The sequence below is a fragment of the Ursus maritimus genome, unplaced genomic scaffold (genome assembly GCF_017311325.1).
Source record: "Ursus maritimus isolate PB19 unplaced genomic scaffold, ASM1731132v1 scaffold_3, whole genome shotgun sequence".
In the NCBI taxonomy this organism is placed as follows: Eukaryota; Metazoa; Chordata; class Mammalia; order Carnivora; family Ursidae; genus Ursus; species Ursus maritimus.
Window position 1 is genome coordinate 94,093,796 of NW_024425563.1, and position 20,642 is coordinate 94,114,437.

Here is a 20,642-nt window from a genome sequence, read left to right on the forward strand (position 1 = left end):
GGACGGCATGCCTGCAGACATATCCTCGCAAACCGCTTCCCCCCCCCCCGCCAACAGCGTCAGGGACCTCGGTAGCTCCCCTGTGCTCTGGGAGCTCTGTGTGCGTGCATGCGTGCGTGCGTGCGTGCGTCAGGACGCGCTCAGCGGCAGCACCTTGTCTGGGCACGCATGGCCCAGCTCAGAGTCGCCTGGAGATCCACGGCACTCCCTCTCCCGGCCCCGCCACCATGGCCAGGCCCCCTGATGCCAGCAGAGCCCACCACAGTCCCCCGAGCAGCTCCCAGAGGTCCCTTGTCGCCAAGGGACGGTCGGGAGCTAACGCTTCTGGGTCTGCCCAGAGTCTCCCTGCTCACGCCCCTCAGGCCCCAACACGGGCAGCAAGCACTGAGGACGTGGGGCTGACCCACCTGTGCACTGTGGGCCCCTCACCGTGAGCTGGGACGGGAGTGCCACCCCTGGAAACAGGCCTGCAGCAATCTCACAGGGTGGGCTCGGCTGCGTGCCCTGCTGGCCACGGGACTGTCCTGCAGACCCCACAGCCTGGCCCCAGTCTCAGGGAGGGATGCAGGCCCACGCTGCCTAAGCTCAGAGCCTCTTTGGCCAGAGAAGGAGCCTCTCAGCTCAGATTTGTGTCTGGACACTAACTGGGGGTTCCCTGGCAGGCAAGACAGCACCAGGCCGGGGGCCTAGCTTGGCTCTCTCTGCCCAGGGGTCACCCGGCCTCCTCCTGTCCGACCCCGGGGTCGGAGGACCCATGGGACCCCCATGGTGCTAAAGGTCCCTTGGGGGGCCTGCAGGATTCCCGCCCAGGATCCCAGCCCTGAGTCTGTACTCAGAGTCACCCGCTCAGGGCAGCACCCCCACCACACAGAACACTGTCCGACCCCAAGGAGGGCAGGGTGCTATCTGTGAGCCCGGCATGGGCCGCCAGCCAGCAAGGGCCCGGAGGGACAAGGTGGGCCGGGTGAGGCCACGTGCCCAGGGCGGGCTCCTGCCCAGCACCACACTCACCCCTGCAGGCCCAGAGCCCCGCCCCGCGCTGGCAAACCGTCCCCTGGTGCGGGGGACCTGGAGGACCTGGAGGGGTCATTCCAGCAGCCCCGCAGCATCCGTCACTAGAAGCCATCGGACCTCCTAGTGCCCCCAACCAGAGTCAAGGTCTGAGGGGATGGGTCCCTCTCCCTGCTGCTGGCCCCACTGGGCCGGAGGCGGCCCTTGCGTCCAGCCAAGCTCTGGGCCTGTGGGAGCCCGGCCCCCGCACACGGCCCGTGCCTACCTCTGGCCGACAGCTTCTTCGTGTTGATGATCTTGGCCGCATACTCATGGCCAGTGCAGAGCTTGACACAGCGCCGGACCACAGAGAAAGCCCCCCTGGGGAGGAAATGGGGGACAGAGACAGAGAGGAGAGCCAATTAATCTCTCTGAGAGCACCCAGCACCCGACCGCGAAGCCCCAGCCTGGACAGAGATCTTTCCGGGGCAGGGGCACCTGCCCGACAGGGACCCCTCGCTCCCCCCCGGGGGACAGCCGGCTCCTGTGAGACCGCGGCCCTGGCGTCCTCGCTGGACCGAAGGCCTGTCTGGGGCCCCCCACTGTGCGTCCTCTGGCTCTCTGCACCAAACCGTGAGGCCCAGCGAGTCCTCCCCAGAGCCACGAACCGGGCCAGCTCCAAGCAGTGCAGCCGGGACTCATCAAAGGTTTCGGAGGGAGGGAGAAGCATCGTGCCAGTAAGCTGCGCAGCTGGAGGATGGAGCCCCTCCCGGCTGCTTGTTAGAGCAGAGGCTGCAAGTCCCACAGCCACACTGGGTGCTTCTGAGAGCGGGGGCTGGAGGGGGGGGACCAGCGGGGGCGCGGGAGGCCCAGAGAGAAACCTGAGAGAGCCGGTTACAGCTGGGAGGCCGTCACCAGAGGCCCTGCAGGCAACCCACAGACACTGACCCCCAAGAGGGGCGGATGCGCCAGAGACCAGAGAGCAGGCTGCGTACGGCCCATCAGAAGGTCCTCCGTGGTTTTCTGCTTGTCACCAGTGCTGGTTTAATCTGATTTAGATCATTTCCTAAGAACACTGGACGGGTACTCAGGAATCAGTCCGGGAACAGGAAATGTCTCAGGAAGGGTTTCAGTCCAGCTGGGAGGCCCCTGGGGACTGGCGCAGAGGCCACGTGGGGCTGAGCCGGGCCATGTGGCGGCCCCTCCACTGTCTTCCTCCCCAGAAGCCCCGCAGGCACAGGCCTCCCGCCGTCTACGCGGCCTGAGAAACCCATGGCCGTTCTGGGCAAGGCAAACACTGCGTCTCCCCCAGAGAACACTTGCTACACAGTCCCCCTTCTTCCTGGCTCTGCTTCCCACAGCATCGGGGCCCTGCGCTCAGCCAGAAGGACATGATCTCCAGACATACGGTCAGTAGGTCAGCCAACGCCTCACGCTGTCACCAGCCTGCGCCGTGGGTCACCTTCTCCCGTGGGCTTGTCAGCCCCTTGCACCGTCAGTGAGACAGTGTGGCGGAGACCGTGTCCACACAGCCTCTCTCAGGGCTTGTTGTGAAAACCGCGCTCCTCTGCGAGCGCTCCTACTGAGCCTGATTCGTAAATGACGCTTAGCCATCGGTGCGCACACACGGGACAGGACGTGGTACCCACAGGGTTCGGAACTATGGGCGGTTTCAGGCGTCCACTGGGGGCCTTGGAACATGTCCCCCGCTGATAAGGGGATACTACTGGATCCTTTTTGAGCTAAAACTTCATTAAAATGTACTACTCACGTTCTTGGAAAAAAATAAATATTGCACTAAATCTAGCTGAGTATTTTCTTAACGACGCAGGTCGTTATAATCAATGGTGGTCCGTAGGGCTGCGTCTTTGCTTTTCCAAAGTCAGAGGAAGAATCAGCCGGTGGCTGTTTCTGGGGGGCAGGCAGGTTGGGGGACACACACTACTCACTCCACATCCTCGGCCCCCTGTGATAGGTCTCACTGTGTATGAAGACAGGTAACAGAAGGATGATTTTTTGACCCTCATGGAAGGGGAAAAGCCAGCAGCTTCCTGCCCGTTCGAATCCTGCTCTGTCCTCCCTCTGAGCCTGTATCCCCCTACATCGAAGGAGCGAGAGAGGCTCCCAGGGCTGCCCGAGGGCTAAGCGAGGCCTGCGTGGCCATCTGCCCCGACTGCCTCCTTCCCATGCTCGCCAGCCCCCCCTCTGTGGGCCCTGCACCCACTTTCCTCTCAGGAGAGCCCACAGAATTGCATTTACGGTTTGCCCGAGGCTCTGCGAGCCTCCGTGGGACAGTCAGGACTTCCTGTGCTAGAAGCTGACCTCACAGTAAAGGCCTGACCCCCAGCTGGAAGTTGCCAACAGCCAGACTACACGCTTATGACGAGCCTGTGCCAGGGTGGGGGCCAAGGGAGGCACCCAGGGGACAGAGGTGGGCTCATTCTGGAAGTAGGGATGGACCCAGAAGGCCCTTCCACCAGACAGGGTAAGTACAGGAATAAACAACAGTGAGCCGGGAATCCCGCCTAGGACACGGCAGAGAGTGAGGGAACAAAATGACCGAGAGCCTACAGCCAGAAAGACTCTCTGGACAGACAGCCATGCAGACCCTGCCTGAGGCTGCCCCTCTGCCCCGCGTCCTGGGGCCCTGCTTCCCTCCCAGGCCACAGCAGCTCTAAGCCCAGGATGGTGAGGATCTGTGTAAGGCTGGGGGAAGGCGGGCAGGGGCCAGACGCTGGACTGGGAGGGAATGAGGAAGGCAGCAGGCACTCGATAATGGAGCTCACTGGACACAGGCCTTTTTCTCCCAGGGTCCTGCCTGCCAGGTGAGGGGAGGGCACCTCTGGGAGCCCCTCTGGAGTAGTCTCTGTCACCTGGCCTAGAGGAAAGTTCTAGAAAGAGCTGCCCCCACCCTCTGTCTGCCATTGGGCACATGCACGCCAACACCCATCAAAACCCAGTCCAGGGATGACGAGCTGGTGGGGGGCTCGGGTCTCCAACGGTAGATGCTGTGGAAGTTGCCAGGCGAGGCCAGCGGGTGCTCAGAGGAGTCCCGGTGCGGACTCCCCCGAGGGAGCTGGTGGGTGGGCAGCAAAGCAGGACAAGCACAGGGAAGCCATGCGGCCCCAGGGGACCACCACTCCTCTGGCCTCTGGTCACTGTAGACCCCCAGTCTCCTGCCCCACACCAGGCATCCACCCCCTCCCCCTGGGCTGTCCCTGAAGGACTGCCAGGAACCGCACCTCCTAGATGGCCACCTGCCTTCCCTGCGCCTGGACTGGGGCTCAGGCTGGCATCTCAGGGCGGCCACTGCCTCCTCTGCTCACCACCGGCTTGGCCAGTTGCCAGATGCTGAGCAAGGAAGTCCCCCAGAGCCACAAGTATGCCGAGAAGCACGTGCTGTCCGGGCTACCAGTGGTGGGGGGGGGAGGCATGAGGCCAGCAGCGTCCCCCCTTGGGACTCACCACAACCTGCCCCCAGAAATGTATCCTCATTGAGAGACAAATACCCGACCAAGTGCCCAGGTCTCTGTTCTGACCTCCCAGGACGGCTTCTCTGCTACTACGATCCCACAGTAAACGGGTTGTTTTCTGAGCCTTCAAACCATATATTTTTTTCTAATTAGCTTGACTTGACTTTTAAAAACCCCATAAAGCCCTTGCTGCCCAGGGGCCTCAGGATCTGAACACCCGATACAAATCACTTTGAACTTGAAACCAGCAGGCCCCAGGCAGGCGGCAGGGTGACCTGCCTCGAGCGGTTCCCCCGACAGGCCCGCCCTCTTCTCCACCCTCCTCCCCGCCCTTCCCTGCACCTGGGCCCCCACCCTCCGGGCTTCTCCCCTACAAGCTACCACGTGGTCCATGGGCCCCCGGAGCCTCCGGCAGCCCAGGGTCACCTCACCTGGGTGCTGTCCAGGGACCCGCTGCTCCATCACAGCCATGCCTGTCTGTGGCTCTCCTGAGCCTATCTTGGTGGGGTTGGGCCCCCCACACCGTTGCTCTCCTGCTCTGCTCAGGGGCCCAAAGGCCTCAACCCTCAGGAGACGCCCTCCATCCCTCCGCAGATGCCCCCCATCCACTCCCGCTGCCTGCTCTCCGAAGTCCCGCCCCAGCCCAGGCTCCCGCTCCTTCTGGGGACCGCCCCTTCCTCTCCATCCGCACAGGCAAGCCCACTCGCCCCACGGGCAGACGCTGTAAGCCAGCAGGCCGCGAGTGGCCCGTCGGCGCAGGGGTGCAGGGCTCGTGTCCTCACTGACCTCCCTCTCTTCCCCGCCCAACCTGTGGCCCCAGCAGCAAGGTCCCGCCCCGCGCTTTCCTCCAGTCTCTGAATTGCCCCCACTTGCCCTCCCCCCCAAATGCCACACGGAACCTGCCCCTGACCCGCCTTACCTGTGGCCCCCACAGCGCCCGCTCCCGGCCGCACCTGGTCGGGAGGACTAGCCCCTCCCTGCTCCGCCCGCCCAGCCCACCGGCCCAGAGGGCACCTGCCTCTGTCGGCCCCGCCCCCTCCGCCAGCCCTGCCCCTGCAAATCCCGCCCGTCAGCCACGCCCCTGTGGGCATGCCCCCGCCCCTGCCTGCGCCGCCCCCTGCGGCCACGCCCCCGCCCCGCCTTGCAAGCCCCGCCTTGCAAACCCCGCCCCTGCCTGCACCGCCCCCTCCGCCCCGCCTCTGTCGGTCCCGCCCGCCCTTTCCCCAGCCCCGTCCCTGCCAGCCCTGCCGGCCCGGCCTCTACTGGCCCTGCGCCCTCTGTCTGCCCCGCGCCGCCCCGCCCCCGCCCCTGCAGCCCCGCCCACGCTCCTTTAATCCCCGCCCCCCCGCGCCTCGCCTCTGCCAGCCCCGCCCCTCGCCTCTGCCAGCCCCGCCCCCTGCCCCTGTCAACCCCTCACCTTTCCCCGGCTGCTCCCGCCCCTGCCCCTGCTTCTCAGCTGGGCGGCTCAGCTCCCACCCGGTTTCCGGGCAGAACCTGGGGGCAGCGACGGCCCCTCGGCCGCCCCCACCCGGGTCTCTCCCCGCCTCATCCCGCCCTCCACTCCTGGGCTCATTTGCACAGCTGAGCGGCGGACTCGCCAGGCTTCGGGATGAGTCTGGAGGTCCAGCCCACACCGCACAGGTGCCCCCGGCCGCCCCGGCGCCCCTTGGCAGTGAGCTTGGCTATGGCCCACGTCCGGACCCGGCCTCAGTCCCTGCTGTATTCCCGCGGGGTCTCAAAGTTTACAGCCGAACAAAGCCAAAAGCCTTGAGTAATAGGACAGGACCAAACCGCTGTTTATCTGTTTGGTAAAGGCACCGCCACCGTCGGGGACGGAGGTCCGCTCTGGATGGACACGGCCCTCCGGAGCCCACCGCCGCCCGCAGATCGCCGAGACCACCTTCCTGGAACAGCATTGGCGGGCAGTAGAAGCACCCGGCTGGTCCTACAGTTTTACCTCCTGCTGCAGACTCCTGTGGGTGTGAACCTGCCTGAAGCTGTACCCGTCCGTTCTCCCCAGCCCGGCCAGCCCCAGACAGGCTCAGCTCAGGGGGGCCTCGGCCAGAGCCGGGGCACAGTCGGACGCACCAGCCAGGGAGGCCCTTCACTTGTTCATTCTCCCTCATTTAAACTAATCAAGCTGCTCTTTCTTTGTGTGTTAGGTCTCTTCCTATCTCTGATGGAAATGAGCTCTTGGGAATGAAGGGAGAGAGGTCCTTTTATATTTTCAATCTTGACTTAAGTAATTGGGCAGAAAACATTAACTTCTACATGAAACGGAGGACCGAGACTGTTGTTTTTTATGTATTTTCCTGCTTCTAATAATAATCATAATAAACATAATCCATGCTCCCAGCAGAGAATGGAATTAACAAAATCGTTTGAAGAGCAGTTGACGGTGCCCCCAGCTTCCTGACCTGTTGGTGGAGCCCCACCTGCTGTTCACATTCTGCTTTCCCCTCCCTCTAGAAAACTGTGAAAACTCTTCCCACAGCATGACCTGGAGCAGCTGCAGACTGCTTTAGCAGAGGACGCTTTCCGGGGGACATCAGGAGGGTATGTGAGCCACCCCAGCCTCCCCTGCCTCCCCAGCCTCCCCGGCCCTGGGGTTGGAGCCAGGGAGGAGAGCAGCTGGTCCCCAACAGGATTTGGGCAAGTGTGTGTCCCGCTGGGCAGGAGCTCCAGGTCCCGCTGTGGGAGTGACATCCAGGGCCCAGGCCCACGAGGGCGGCCCACCCGCAGCAATAGGACAGCTGTCACTCTGGGGACCGTGTCCCACTGTTGTCCGGGGAGGAAACGGGGAAGCGGTCCTAAGAAGCCTGGCTGGAGACCAGCGTGGACATTTCATTGTCTCTGTAAACACCCGCATCCCCGTGGCCTCGGCTGCATCCACGCAAGCCACGTGTGCGAGAGCCTGGTTCGTGGACTACCTTCTGTGTTGAGCGTCACCTCACACAGAGTCCCCACTCTCTGACCTAGATCATGACTTGTCCTCTTTGGAGCAGAGAGCATTCCTTCCAGGGGTCACCAAGCACTTTCTCAGCTGGCAGGCATTTGGGATGTGTCCGATGTCCCTCCTCAAAAATGGCCTGCCGCGAACATCTCGGTTATTTCTGTAGAGTTATTAAGGCGCGATAGCTGGGCGATTCGCAACAACTTACAACAACACCAGTGATGGAAACCTTTGCTCTTCGGCTGCCCCAGTGTCCAACCCTGGCCTTTCCCAGGCCCTTGGAATCCTAGTGGCTCCCAGCCCGGACCTCTGAGCCCCAGCAAGAAACTAAAGCTCTGTCCCCTCCCTGCTGTGCTAGTGTCCTGGGGCCACCTTAGCAAAGCACCACAGGCTGGCGGCTTCAATAGCAGAAAGGTATTGTCTTCCAGGTCCGGAGGCCAGAAGTCCAAGATCAAGGTGCTCGTCCCTCCTGAGGCTGTAAGGGAGGGTCTGTTCCAGCCTTTCCCCACTCCTGGGGTTTGCTGGAGATCCCTGGGGCTCCTTGGTTCGTCGAAGCATCACCCCGATCTCTGCCTTCATGTCCGCATGGCATTCTCCCTGTGTGCATGTCTCTGTCCAAAATTCCCCTTTTTAAAAAGACACAGTCATATTAGATGAGGAGTCATCCTACACCAGGATGATCTCATCTGAATTTGTTACATCTACAACAACCCTATCAGGGGTCACATTCTGAGATCCTGGGGCTAGCACTCCAACATGTGAATTCTGAGAAGACACAATGAATTCAACCCCCAACGCACACTGGCCCTCGGCTCTACCTTATGGAATCTGCCAGTGTGTGCACCGCGCAAACATTTCCCAAATGATGTTCCTCAGATGTTACCTCCACAGGAAGTTAACAGATGGTAGGTACAAGGGGGGCTCTTTAGGCAAATAAGCTTGAGAACCAGTAAGTTAAATGGTGTTTTCCTTCCTTCCTCCCTTCCTTCCTTCTTTTCTTTTTTTATTGCAGGACTTCTCAGAGCCTTCACTATGATCATCTGTACTAGGAGTGTCCAACTAGGGAGTATGAGGTGCAGACTTTCCCTAATTACTTCACCACAGAAATCTTCATTCAAGAAGTCTCACGAGGGTGAAGAATGGGGGCAGAGGGGCTTCGAGTAGAAAGGCCTCAATATTGACCCCTTTCTGAAGCTCTATGAGACCCACTGAAGTCCAGCAACAGATGTCTTCTGAATGAACCCATCCACAAAGTAAGAAATGTCGAGGCAGGACAGAAACACCACCAGCCAGCCAGCCGGTGCCCACAGCCCGCCCGCAGATACACACCCGAACACGAGAAGAACAGCAGCTTCACTTGGCGTCTTGTGGGCGCAGCTCAGAGGAAGAACCCAGCCCTGCGCGACCACGCGTGCCGCACACCCTGACGAGATCCAGCCGTAAGTACGCGCAGTGGTGACTAATCACTGTGACTTTACGCAGTCACACCAAGTTTGTACAGTCCCACACAGATGAAGAGAGCCCGACCTTGACCTGTGTCCACAGTGTTCGATTTCAATCTACGGCTCACACCATCACCCACAATACAGCCCAGACCCACCACCCTGCCCCACCACAGCCGGGCTCCCCTGGGTCCCAGTCCTGCCAGCCTACAGACATCCTTGAGAAGTTTCCTGGAGGGCTCAAGGCAGCAGAGATGACAGGAACAAGAGGGGCAGCAGCCCAGGGGACGAAGTGAGGTCTGGAGGCGGTGGAACACGCTGGGATTATTAAATGAGGACAGAGTTACTTTGGGAGGACGAGAAAGTTCTGGAGCGATGGTGGTGATGGCTGTATGACACTGCGAATGTCCTTCATGCTACTGAAACTGGACATTTAAAAGTGGTTAAAATAGTCAATTTTATATTATGTGTATTTTACCACAAGGAAAAAAAAATAAAGGGCTGGAGAACACGGAAGCAGTCGTATTGATTTCAGACAGAGCAGACTGGAGCGAGGGGAGTTACCCCAATAGAGAGGCAGCTCACACAATGACAGGTGGTCATTTTCTCTAAGAAGACACAGCAATCCGTAATGTGAACACTGAAAGAGAGCGTGTCAAACTGCACAAGGCAAAAACTGATAGAACGGCAAGAAGTCGACGAAGCCACGATTATGGTTGGAGACTGCAACACCCTTTATCCGAAGCAGAAGTACCCAGGAGGCAGAAAACCACGAGGGCCACTGCAGAACTCACCAGTACTACCCATCAGCTGGATCTACTGGACATCGACAGACGACTTCAGCCAGCAAGAGCAGGATACACGTCGTTCTCCAGCTCACACCAGCATCCACCCAGACCACATTCTGGGCCATAAAACACACCTTAGCAAATTTACAAGAAGAGAAATCATACAAAGTATGCTCTCAGATCACAGTGGAATTAAACTGGAAACAAAACCAGAAAGGTAGCCGGAAAACCCCAAAATGCATGAAGAGCAAACAACACGCTTCCAAAAAAATCACATGGGTCAAAGAAAAAGAATATCAAGAAAAATTTTTAGATATTTTAACTAAATGAAAATGAAAATAAAACAACAAAATTCGCAGGATATACTAACAGGAGTGCTTAGAAGAAAATGTATGGAATTGAACGCATATAGTAGGAAAGAATACTTAAAACCAATAATCTAAGATTCCACCTTAGGAAACTAGAAAAAGAAGAGCAAGTTAAATCCAAAGTAAGCAGCAGACACAATAAAAAGAGAAGAAATCAATGAAACTGAAAACAGGAAATAAATAGAGAAAATTAATGAAACCAAAGCTGATTCTTCGAAAAGATCAATAAAATTGATAAGCCCTTAGCCAGGATAAGAAAAAAAGGAGAGAGGGCACAAATTACTAATATCAGAAATGAAAGGGCCAACACTGAGCCCATAGAAATTAAAAGGATAGGGGCACCTGGGTGGCTCAGTCGTTAAGCGTCTGCCTTTGGCTCAGGGCGTGATCCCGGCGTTCTGGGATCGAGCCCCACATCAGGCTCCTCCGCTATGAGCCTGCTTCTTCCTCTCCCACTCTCCCTGCTTGTGTTCCCTCTCTCGCTGGCTGTCTCTATCTCTGTCGAATAAATAAATAAAATCTTTAAAAAAAAAGAAATTAAAAGGATAATAAAGGAATACTACAGACAACTCTATGCCCAGAAGTTGGTAACATAGATGAAATGGACCAACTCCTTGAAAGACATCAGAACTTGTCAAAACTCACACAAGAAGAAATAGACAATCTGAAGAGGCCTGTATATATTAAAGAAATTGAATCAATAATTAATAACCTTCCCCAAACAGAAGGCACCAGGCCCAAGTGGGTTCCCTGGTGAATTCTACCACACACGTAAGGAAGAAGTTATACCAATTCTCTACGATCTCTTCCAGAAAAAACAAGAAGCAGAGGGAATATGTCCTAACTTATTCTGTGAAGCCATCACTACCCTAAAACCAAAACCAGACAAAGACATTATAAGAAAAGGGAACTGCAGACCAATATCTCTCATGAATAAAGATGTAAAAACCCTCAGCAAAATATTAGCAAATAGAATCCAACAATGTATAAATAGGATTATACACCATGGGCAAGTAGCATGTATCCCTGGTGTGCAAGGCTGGCCCGTTCAACATTTGAAAACCAACTAACATAACTCATTACACCAACCAGTTTAAAAGGAAAATCACATGATCATACCAATAGATGCAGCAAAAGCATCTGCAACATCCAACATCCGTTCGTAATAAAAACTCTCAGCAAACTAGGAACAGAGGGGAACTATCCGAGCTTGATAAAGAACACTGTATTAGCTCAAAATAGGACAGTCTGGGTGGCTTAAAAAACAGGAATTTATTTTCTCACAGTTCTGAAAGCTGGAGGTCCAAGATCAAGGTCCAGCAAGGTCCAGGTTCTTATGTGAGCTCTCTTCTCTTGACTTGCAAGTGGCCACCATCTCCCTGCGTGCTGACTTGGCCTTTCTTCAGCGGGTGTGCGTGGAGAGAGAGCAAGTTAACTCTCTGCTGTTCCTTCTTATAAAGACACAAATCCTGGGGCGCCTGGGTGGCTCAGTCAGTTAACGTCTGCCTTTGGCTCAGGTCATGATCCTGGAGTCCCAGGATCGAGTCCTGTGTCGTGCTCCCTGCTCAGCAGAGTCTGCTTGTCCCTCTGACCCTCCCCACTCTCATGCTCTCTCTCTCTCTCAAATAAATAAATAAAATCTTAAAAAAAAAAAAAAGACATGAATCCTATTAGATCAGGGACCCACTCTTTTGACCTCAATTAACCTTAATTACCTCCTCAAGATCTTATCTCCAAATAGAGTCCCATTGGGGTTTAGGACTTCAGCCTATGAATTTGGAGGGGTGGGCCACAGTATAGTCCTTAGCGAGAATCTACAAAAAACCTAACCTCATACTTTTGGAGAGAAAGTAGATGCTTTCCTCTAACATCAGGTACAAGGCACGGCTGTCCCTTTTCATCACTCCTTTTCAACATCATACTGGGAATCCTAGCTAACACACTAAGACAAGAGAAGGAAATAAAAGGTATACAGACTGGGAAGAAAGAAAGAAAACTGTCTTTCTTTGCAGAGGATATGATTATCTATGTAAAAAGTCTCCTAAAATGTACCAAAAAAAAAAAAAAAAGCCCTCCTGGAACTAATATGTGATTATAGCAAAGTTGCAAGATACAAGATTAATATACAAAAGTTAATTGCTTTCCTACATACCAGCAACAAGCAAGTGGCATCTGAGATTTAAAACACCATACCATTTGCATTACCACCAAAAAATGAACTACGTAGCTATCAATCTAACAAAATACGTATGAGAGGGGCGCCTGGGTGGCACAGCGGTTAAGCGCTTGCCTTCGGCTCAGGGCGTGATCCTGGCGTTATGGGATTGAGCCCCACATCAGGCTCCTCCGCTATGAGCCTGCTTCTTCCTCTCCCACTCCCTTGTGTTCCCTGTCTCGCTGGCTATCTCTATTAAATAAATAAATAAAATCTTTAAAAAATATATATATGAGAGCTACAGAAGAAAAACTCAAAACTTTCAAGAATGAAATCAAAGAAGTAAATGGATGCAGAGATGTCTCATGTCCATGGATAGGGAGACCCTACACTGTCAGGACGTCAGTTCTTCCCAACTTGGTCTAGATTCAATGCAATCCTCATCAAGATCCCAGAAAGAATCAAAACTGATACTAAAGTTTATTTGGGGGCAAAAAAAACAGAGTAGCAAACTCCAGATCTGAGAAGGACGAAGTCTAAGGCTGACGTTACCTGACTTCAAGCCTTAATATAAAGCTTCATTAATCGAGACAGTGTGCTTTGATGGAGGAAGAGAAAACACATCAGTGGAAGAGAACAGAGACACCAGAAATGGGCTCACACAGATAGAGTCAACCGACTCTTGACAACGGAGTAAAGGCAAGTCAATGGAGAAAACAATCTTTTCAACAAGTGGTGCTTGCTGTGGTCTGAATGTTTGTGTTCCCCAAACTCACAGGTTGAAATCTTGACTCCCAAGGTGACGTATTAGGAGGAGGAGCCTTTGGGAGGTGATAAGGTCATGAGGGTGGAGCCCACACCAATGGGACTAATGCCTTAGGACGGAGACCCCTGAGAGGCCCCTCCACCCCTTCCACCACGAGAGGACACAGGGACGACAGCTGTCTAGGCTGTGGGCTCTCGCCAGACACTAAATCTGCAGTGCCGTGACCTTGGACTTCCAGCCCCCAAAACTGCAAGAAATAATTTTTCGTAAGCCACCCAGCTTGCGGTATTTTGGTCACAGTAGCCTGAACAGACCAAGTACTAGAACGACTCAACATCCAGATGCAAAAAATAAAAATAAAAAGGAATCTAGAGACGGACTTTACGTTTATTAAAAAAATTGACACAAAATGGATCATAGACCTCCATGTAAAAGGCAAAATTATAAAAGTCCTAGAATATATCACAGGAAAAAATCTAGGTGACCTTGGGCTTGGCAATGACTTTCTCAGATACGGCACCAAAAAGCGTTTCCATGAAGAGAACAACTCACTGAACAGGCTTCATTAGAAGAAAACTTCTGCTCTGTGACAGGTTAAGACCCTGAGAAAATGAGCCACAGACCAGAGAAAAGATCTGCAAAACACACATCTGGGGCTGGACTTATATTCAAAATATACAAAGAATTCTTAAAGTGCAACAGTAAGAAAAACAAACAATCCAATTTAAAAATGGGCCAAAGGTAGGAACAGACACCTCGTCGAAGCAGACAGAAAGGAGGCACGTGGACAGAGGCCCCACGTCCCGTGTCGTCGGGGAAATGCAGGTTAAAACAAGGAGACTCCGTTACACCCTGATTAAGACACTGACGACCCCCAGCGCTGGACGCGGAGCGATGGGAGCGCACTCACTGCTGGTGGGGACGCTGGGGACATCTGTCACAAACATACTCTTACCATATGGCCCAGCACTTGCACTACTGGGTATTTACCCAAAGGACCGCCCATCCCCCCACCACCAAGGAGGCAGAGGGTGAGGGAGGGCAGGGGGGACCAGGTCCTGATGCCCCTGGGGGCCGATGGTCCAGGCTGTCCCCGGCGGGCAAGAGAGGCGAGGGGGGACGCAGCCCTGCCCCGGAGAGGGCCCTGCTGAGGCTGCCCTCCATCCGGCCCGTCCGGGCCTCCTGCGAGCTGCCTGCTCACCTGCTCCAGCCCCTGCCAGCTGTCCTTCCCCCCTTCTCTCAGGTAACCCACATTCTGCAGGAATCTCCAGCGACCAGGCCCTCGCAGAAGCCACAGACTGAAACCGAGCACGGGGTATGCATCAAGCAAAGCCCAAAATAAAGACAGAGGTAGGGCAGGAGGGCCGGAGAGCCGCGGCATCACCTTGGACGGCCTGCGGCTCAGACTGGGCTGGAGGCCTGCGGTGGCCCCAGCCGGCCTCCAGGTCAGCTGGGCGCAGGAGGCGCTGCGTCTCTGGGGTTCCGCTCCTGCCAGCGCGGGGAGGCCTCGGCCAGTCCAGGGCCCGCCCGCTTCCAGGGCCCGTGTTCCCCCGGCAGCAGGAGCGCTGAGCCTGGAGGTGGCTGGGCCACCCGGGAGAAGCGTCCGTGTGCCCAAAGCCCGTGGTGGACTCCGGGTGAGGCGGCGTGGCTCTCGTCTGACGGCGTCCCTGTGTCCGCGGGCCACCAGGAGCCTGCGCCTCTGTCTCCGCGAGCTGCCTGCTTCTATCGTGAGCCCCGGGTCAGTGGGATCTGGGTGGTGTTCTTCCCGAGAGCAGCTGCTCTGCGGGAGGCCATCAGCCCCTCGAGGGCAGCCCCTGGGGCCCCACCTGGAGAGGGCAGGTTCCTCACATGCTCCGGAGGGAGGCAGCAAGGCCGGTTTTGTTCTCTCCCCTAAACTGCGCTTGGACACTCGAGCGGCGGGGCCTGCGTCTGCTCCCCTCGCTCCCAGCATCCGGACGGCGGGGGCTCCAGCGCGCCATGGAAGTTGGTCATCAGCTGGGGGCCAGGCGCAGACGCAGTGACGCTGGGACAGGACAGGGAAGCCCAGCCAGGCCTGGAGGGGCCCGGAGCCTCCACCCCTCCGCGTGCAGGCGGCGCCCGCCCTGCCTCGCCTTACCCTGGGCCCTCGCCCTGCACCTCTCCCTGGCATGCCCCCATGTCCACTCTGCAAGGACCAGGGCGGGTGGCGGACGGCAGAGAAAGGGGGGTGCGGTGTCCCCGGGCCCTGCCTCACCGGCCTTCCACACACGTCTGGGATGCCAGGCACCTCTGCTCCCCACAAGGCTATGCACCCCAATTGAGCCCTACGGTGTGCTGCCTGTCATTGCCAGGTGAGCCTTCACGGCTCACAGGCGGAGGGCAGCCCATCCTGAACTACCAGGAAGCAAGCAAGGACCACAGACGTTCCTGGAAGCGCCAGACTTTCCGTGTTTCCAGTGGGAAGACCTGGCTCAGAGCGGGCCCTGGCTGGACCCCGACGCCCATACCTGCCCTCACTCCAGCCGTGAGGGGTGCCCGGGACAAAGCCGGCGGGGCCACAGCCGGGGCCTCTATCTTCCTCGGGGCTCGGACAGAGAGCACCAAGTCATTCCACCCACGAGTTACTGTAAACACTTCTGTTATTTTTAAAACACGGCTAATTGTCATAGAACCGTGTGGCCATGGAGCCGTGACCTCGCCTGAGTCTTGGTGGCACTCACCTGGGGGACTCCGGGAGCTGCCGTGGCCTTTCCAAAAGGGCGCCCAGGGGGTAGTCTGAGACGTGGCATGTGGGAACCCTGAAAGTTCCTCCCCACAGAATCCTGGGCCAAAAGGAAAACTGCAGTGGGGAGTGTCCGAGGGGACCCCCAGGGCAAGGACACACACCCCGAGGAACCTGTCCATGGTCTCTGCCCTCCATGGACCCCCACGCCCAGTGGGCCCAGCAAAGCCCCAAGGGAGCTGGTGCAGGTGGCCACAGAGGGTCCTGGACACCTCGTGCTGAGGCCGCCTGGCCTGCCCGGGGACAATGACATCATGTGCAGGCCACTATACTCTCGAGAGAGAGGGCGCTCCCAGCCTCCAACCCACCTTGTGCCTCCATGTGCCACTGCAGGCCTAGGGTCTGCCCCAGACAGTCCCTGAGCCCGGCTCCGTGTCCCCAGCCCTGGGATGGGCCTGGCACCCCTCCCTAGAAAGGGGTCTGTGTTGCTGCCCCTGCTCGTGTGACCGAGAACAGATCTGAAAGGCCACCGGGAAGAAACAGGCCTGCCACAGGGATGGCTCCCCACAAAACGGTACCCAGGACTTCCTTCCGGCCAGGGCTCACAGGGGCCAAAGCCAGAGCCCCCGCAGTGACACAGCCAGGCAGTCAGGGACAGGGACAGAGCTCAGCCAGACCCCTGGCGAGCCCGGAGTTACTGCCCAGGCCGCTCCTGCAGCAGCCGCCGGAAGAGGGACAGCCACAGGGACGGCCAGTGTTGCCGCTGCCTCGGGGGACACAAGCTCCTCGAGCAGGGAGCCCACTCTCCACCGCACAGTGGCAGAGGCTGGAGGTGATCAGGCACATACAGTGACTTGGGCTTTTTCTTGCAGGGTGTGTATTAGAGCTTTAGGGACTTGTTTTGTTTTATGTTTCAGGTCTATCAGAATTCATCCCTCCCAGGTCTTATTCTCGAGGATGGCAAACGTCCATGTGATCGGCTTATGGGCCCCCGAGCATCTGACAGGGGAGCCTCGTGGCAGGTCTCGGAGCAAAGGTGTGGGTTTCCACAGAACCAACACACGGGGTCAGAAGAGACCCCAGAAAGTCTCTGCCCCAACCCTCCTGGTTTGTAGAGGGGGGGCTGAAACCAGAGAGGTTCCGTGGAGTCCCAAGGGCACACTGCCCAGTGTTGCAAAGTTGTGGCCAAAAGGAGGAGACCACGTGAGTATCTTTTAAAAACGTCCTGTGCACATGCCGTTCGCGGCAGCTGGGAGACGGAAACAACCCAAACGTCCACCAACAGATGAACAGAACGTGGCCCATCCACACTGTGGTCCGTCCTCGGCCCGGAAGAGGAAGGACACTCTCACACCTTCTCCAGCTGGATGAACCCGGGGGACGCGATGCTGAGTGGAATGAGCCACACACGGAAGGACACACTGTAGGGGTCCCGTTCTGGGAGGTGCTGAGACGCGTCCAAGCCGCAGAGACAGAGAGGAGACGGTGGGCACCAGCGCGGGGGCAGGGGATGGGGGCTAGTGTCTCACGGAGACAGAGCTTCAGTGCGAGGAGAAAGTTCTAGGGACAGACCTGGTGGTGGCCGCCCCCAAAGGGAATGTGCTCAATGCCACTGAAGGGTGCGCTTGGAGCCGGTGAGGACGGGGAGCGCGATGCCGCGTGCATCTCACCGTAAGCTGCGCTCGCGGGGTAGCAGCCGAGCGTCTGAGAAACCATCAAGAAGGAAGGAAAGAAACCGGTACTTGTAATGCTTTCTTGACAACCAGGTTTTTAAGACTTCCTTCCGTACACAGGACAAGCCCAACCTTGTGCTCTGCGCACGCACGTCTCAAGAACTCCGCGAGGGCCCAGGGCGGAAGACCGGGAGGGGATGGACGGGAGCAGGCGTCCGCAGTGGGCGGCCCGGCACCAGCCCCCCTAGCCCCACCGGCCAGGTTTGGGCACAGAAGAGTGGCCGGTCCACAGAGCCAACCAAGCTGCACTGGAGGTCCGGTGGGGGGTCTCTGGCACTGAGCTGGCTCCTCCTCCCAGCCCCCGGGGAAATGCTGCCGCCACCAGAGGCCTCGGGACCCGGGATGGCACACGGGGGACGAGGGGGACATGCGGGAGGGCCGTGCGTGGCTGCACCCTGCCGCAGCCTGGACTGGGACAGGCGGCCACGTGGCTGGCTCCCTGCACACTGCGCAACCCACCCTCACGACAGCTGGGGCTCTGAGGTGTCCCTGTCCGCCTGCCGCCCCGCCGCACAAGGAGGAACCGGCCCCCAGCCTGCGCGTGCCCCGCAAAGCCCTGCACACCCGCGGGCTGTGCAGTGTCTGGGCCCGGGAGCGCCTGTCTGGCTTCACGTGGGGGCTCTGTGGGGACACAGGCTGGGACCCCACGTGCCCCGACATGGCACAGCACGGAAGACTAGGACGAGGCCAGAAAGCGGATGTCCCGACACTCAGAACAGCAGCTCAACCCAGAGGAAGGACCCTCAATGCCCCTCACGCCCCCTTCCCAGAAGGAGAAGGCGTGGTCCCTAAGACAGCATCAAGGGGGACCCCGAAGGACCCTTCAAGGGCAGGGAAGGGGGAGGGGGAGGGACAGAGAGGGACAAACCCTGCCCCCCCAGGGCCCCCAGCAATGGGAGGGGAAGGCCTATCAATCAGATTGGTCAGCACCGCAGAGCCTGGAAACGCACCCAGCAGCCAGGGGTGTCACACCGTGGAAAGACAGAGGTGAACACCCCCCACAGGGCAGATCGTTTGGCAGGCGGTCAAGACCGGCTTTTGCTCACGTCCTCCAGAAAATCAAACGTGCCGTCCTGGCTGGGCACAGGGCTGGGAAGGCACCCCAAAGGTGTGTACCCCTCAAGTCCCAGTGCTGCCATGAGGGCCCCACACAGACCCGCCAGGGACGGAGGGGGAGTGCGGACGAGGACCCCCAAGGTGCGAGGCCCTGGCCTGAGGATCCTGGATGGGACAGTCCAGGGCCACTGAGGACAGAAGCCAGTGGAGCCCCGGAATGCAGGGCAGTGCGAGGGGCAGAGTTCACGGGAGCAGAACCCCAAAAGCAAAGTGTTTCGGAGCTGCCCTCCCCTACGCGGGTGTCAGAGGGGCTGGAGGACCCTCACCCCCCCTGGAAACTGGCGGCTGGATTGAAGGCAGGCGCACCCCAGCCCAGGCCCTGCTCCGGCGGGGCTGGCGGGTTCCTGGACCTTCCTGGAGTGGGGGGCACCCCCGAGAGTGCCTGGGGACAGTGGGAGCCTGGAGGAGGGGCAGGGGGAGAGGGGAAGGAGATAAGGAGAGGCACAGGAGAGGAAAAAAGGAGAAAGAAGGGAGAGAGCCCAGCTGAGAGCCCAGGGAGATGGCCACATACTCAGGAATAACAGAACCTGGCATCTGGGCTCCCCGCGGCCCCCACTCCAGCCCTCCTCCTCACGGCCAACCCTGCTGACAGCAGGTCCCCCTCCGCCGCCCACACCTGTCACCACACCCGCTGGGACCCGCCCTCCAAGTGCAAGGGAGCCTTGCCCTCCAGAGACAGGAGAGCAGGCCTCCCGCCAGCACCGTGCCTTCCAGAACCAGGCGCGTGGGCCTTGGCCCCCGTCACACCGCTCTGTTTGCTCTGAGACCGCCGTGGACCAGCGCCAGCCGGGCCCGGCTTCAGACACACAGAGAACAAGAGGCAGGCCCCACGCTCCAGCCTCCGTCCAGCCTCCAGGCCTGCACCCATAGACGCCCCTGCGTGGGAGGCAGCGAGCGGGCGGAGGGCCACGGGGGCGGCTAAAGTGGCTGGGCTACGGTCCTGCCTCAGGCACGGCAGTGACAGCGCCAGGGAGCCGCCAGCCAGAGCTGCTCTCGCGGCGAATCTCACTTCTCAGCAATTTGGGTGTTAAAAGCCAGATGCTAGAGTTCTCTCTTTTTTTCTACACAGGTTTTATTTAGGTTTAAACATCTTTATTGAGATATAATTCATGGACCAAACAATTCACCCACTTCCAGCGTATAATTCAATGGCTGTTACTATAGCACAGAGCCGTCCGTCCGTCACCACTTCCACTGTAACGTAAGCGAAGCTTGCATTTCCATCACCGGGGACGGACCGCGCCTGACCACCGCCCACCCCCGCGCCCCTGAGCCCCGCGCTGCCCTCTGTGCCCCCGAGCTGCCTGCTCCGGACGCGACAGGTAACGGGACCATACAACACGTGGGCCTCCAGGCTAGCTTCTGTCAATGTTCCCGCTGGGCCGGGCCGTGCGCCAGACGCACTAGACCTTGTCTCTTTTTATGCCCGAGAAATTTCCATCGTGCGGACACAACACGTTAGCTTCACCCGTTCAACAGCCGAAGGGCATTCAGGTCACTTCTACTCTCCGGCTGTTAGGGTTCCTGCTAGTAGGAGCAGGAATTTGTGCGGACCTGAGCTTTCCTAGCTCTTGGGCACGTGTGTAGAATGAACACTTGCAGGAACGGCTTTCCACGGCCGCTGCGCCATTCCACATCCCCCCCAGCAGCGCGCAAGGGCTCCAGCTCCACACCCTCGCCGATGCTGGCCATCGTGGGCCTTCACGATGTTCGCCATCCGAGTGGGAGCGAGGTGGCATCTGCTTGTGGTTTTCATTTGCATTTTCCCAAATGACTATCTTCGTGTGCTCATGGAATAAATGTCTATTCAGATCCTTTGCCCGATTCCTAATTGGGTTGTTTGTCTTCTTACTGTTAGATAGTACGTTCTTGGGCTAGTCTAAATACAAACCCCTTATCGGATATGTGATTCACAAATGTCTTCTCCCATTCTGCAGATTTTCTCACTTTCCTGATGGTGTCCTTGGAAGCATAAACCTTTTTAATGCTGATTAAGTCCTCTTTTTCTTTTGTTGCTCGCGCCTTTGGTGTCGTACCTAAGAAACCACTGCGACATCCTTGATCACAAAGATCTGCTCCTGTGTTTTCTTCCAAGAATGTTATAGGTTTAGCTCCTACAATTAGGTCTGTGATCCATTTTGAGATCATAGTGTTATG

General features: G+C 57.6%; 1 protein-coding gene across 7 annotated transcripts in view; it reads right to left on the minus strand.

Moving 5' to 3' along the window:
- The window catches only part of CAMK2B (calcium/calmodulin dependent protein kinase II beta), an 82,577-nt gene that overhangs the window by 51,491 nt on the left and 10,444 nt on the right, over window positions 1–20,642 (minus strand). For all 7 annotated transcript variants that reach the window (XM_040644463.1, XM_040644461.1, XM_040644459.1 and 4 more), the window contains exon 2: window positions 1,277–1,371. In XM_040644463.1, the coding sequence (XP_040500397.1) occupies window positions 1,277–1,371 (95 nt within the window). The remainder of the gene's footprint in view (window positions 1–1,276; window positions 1,372–20,642) is intronic.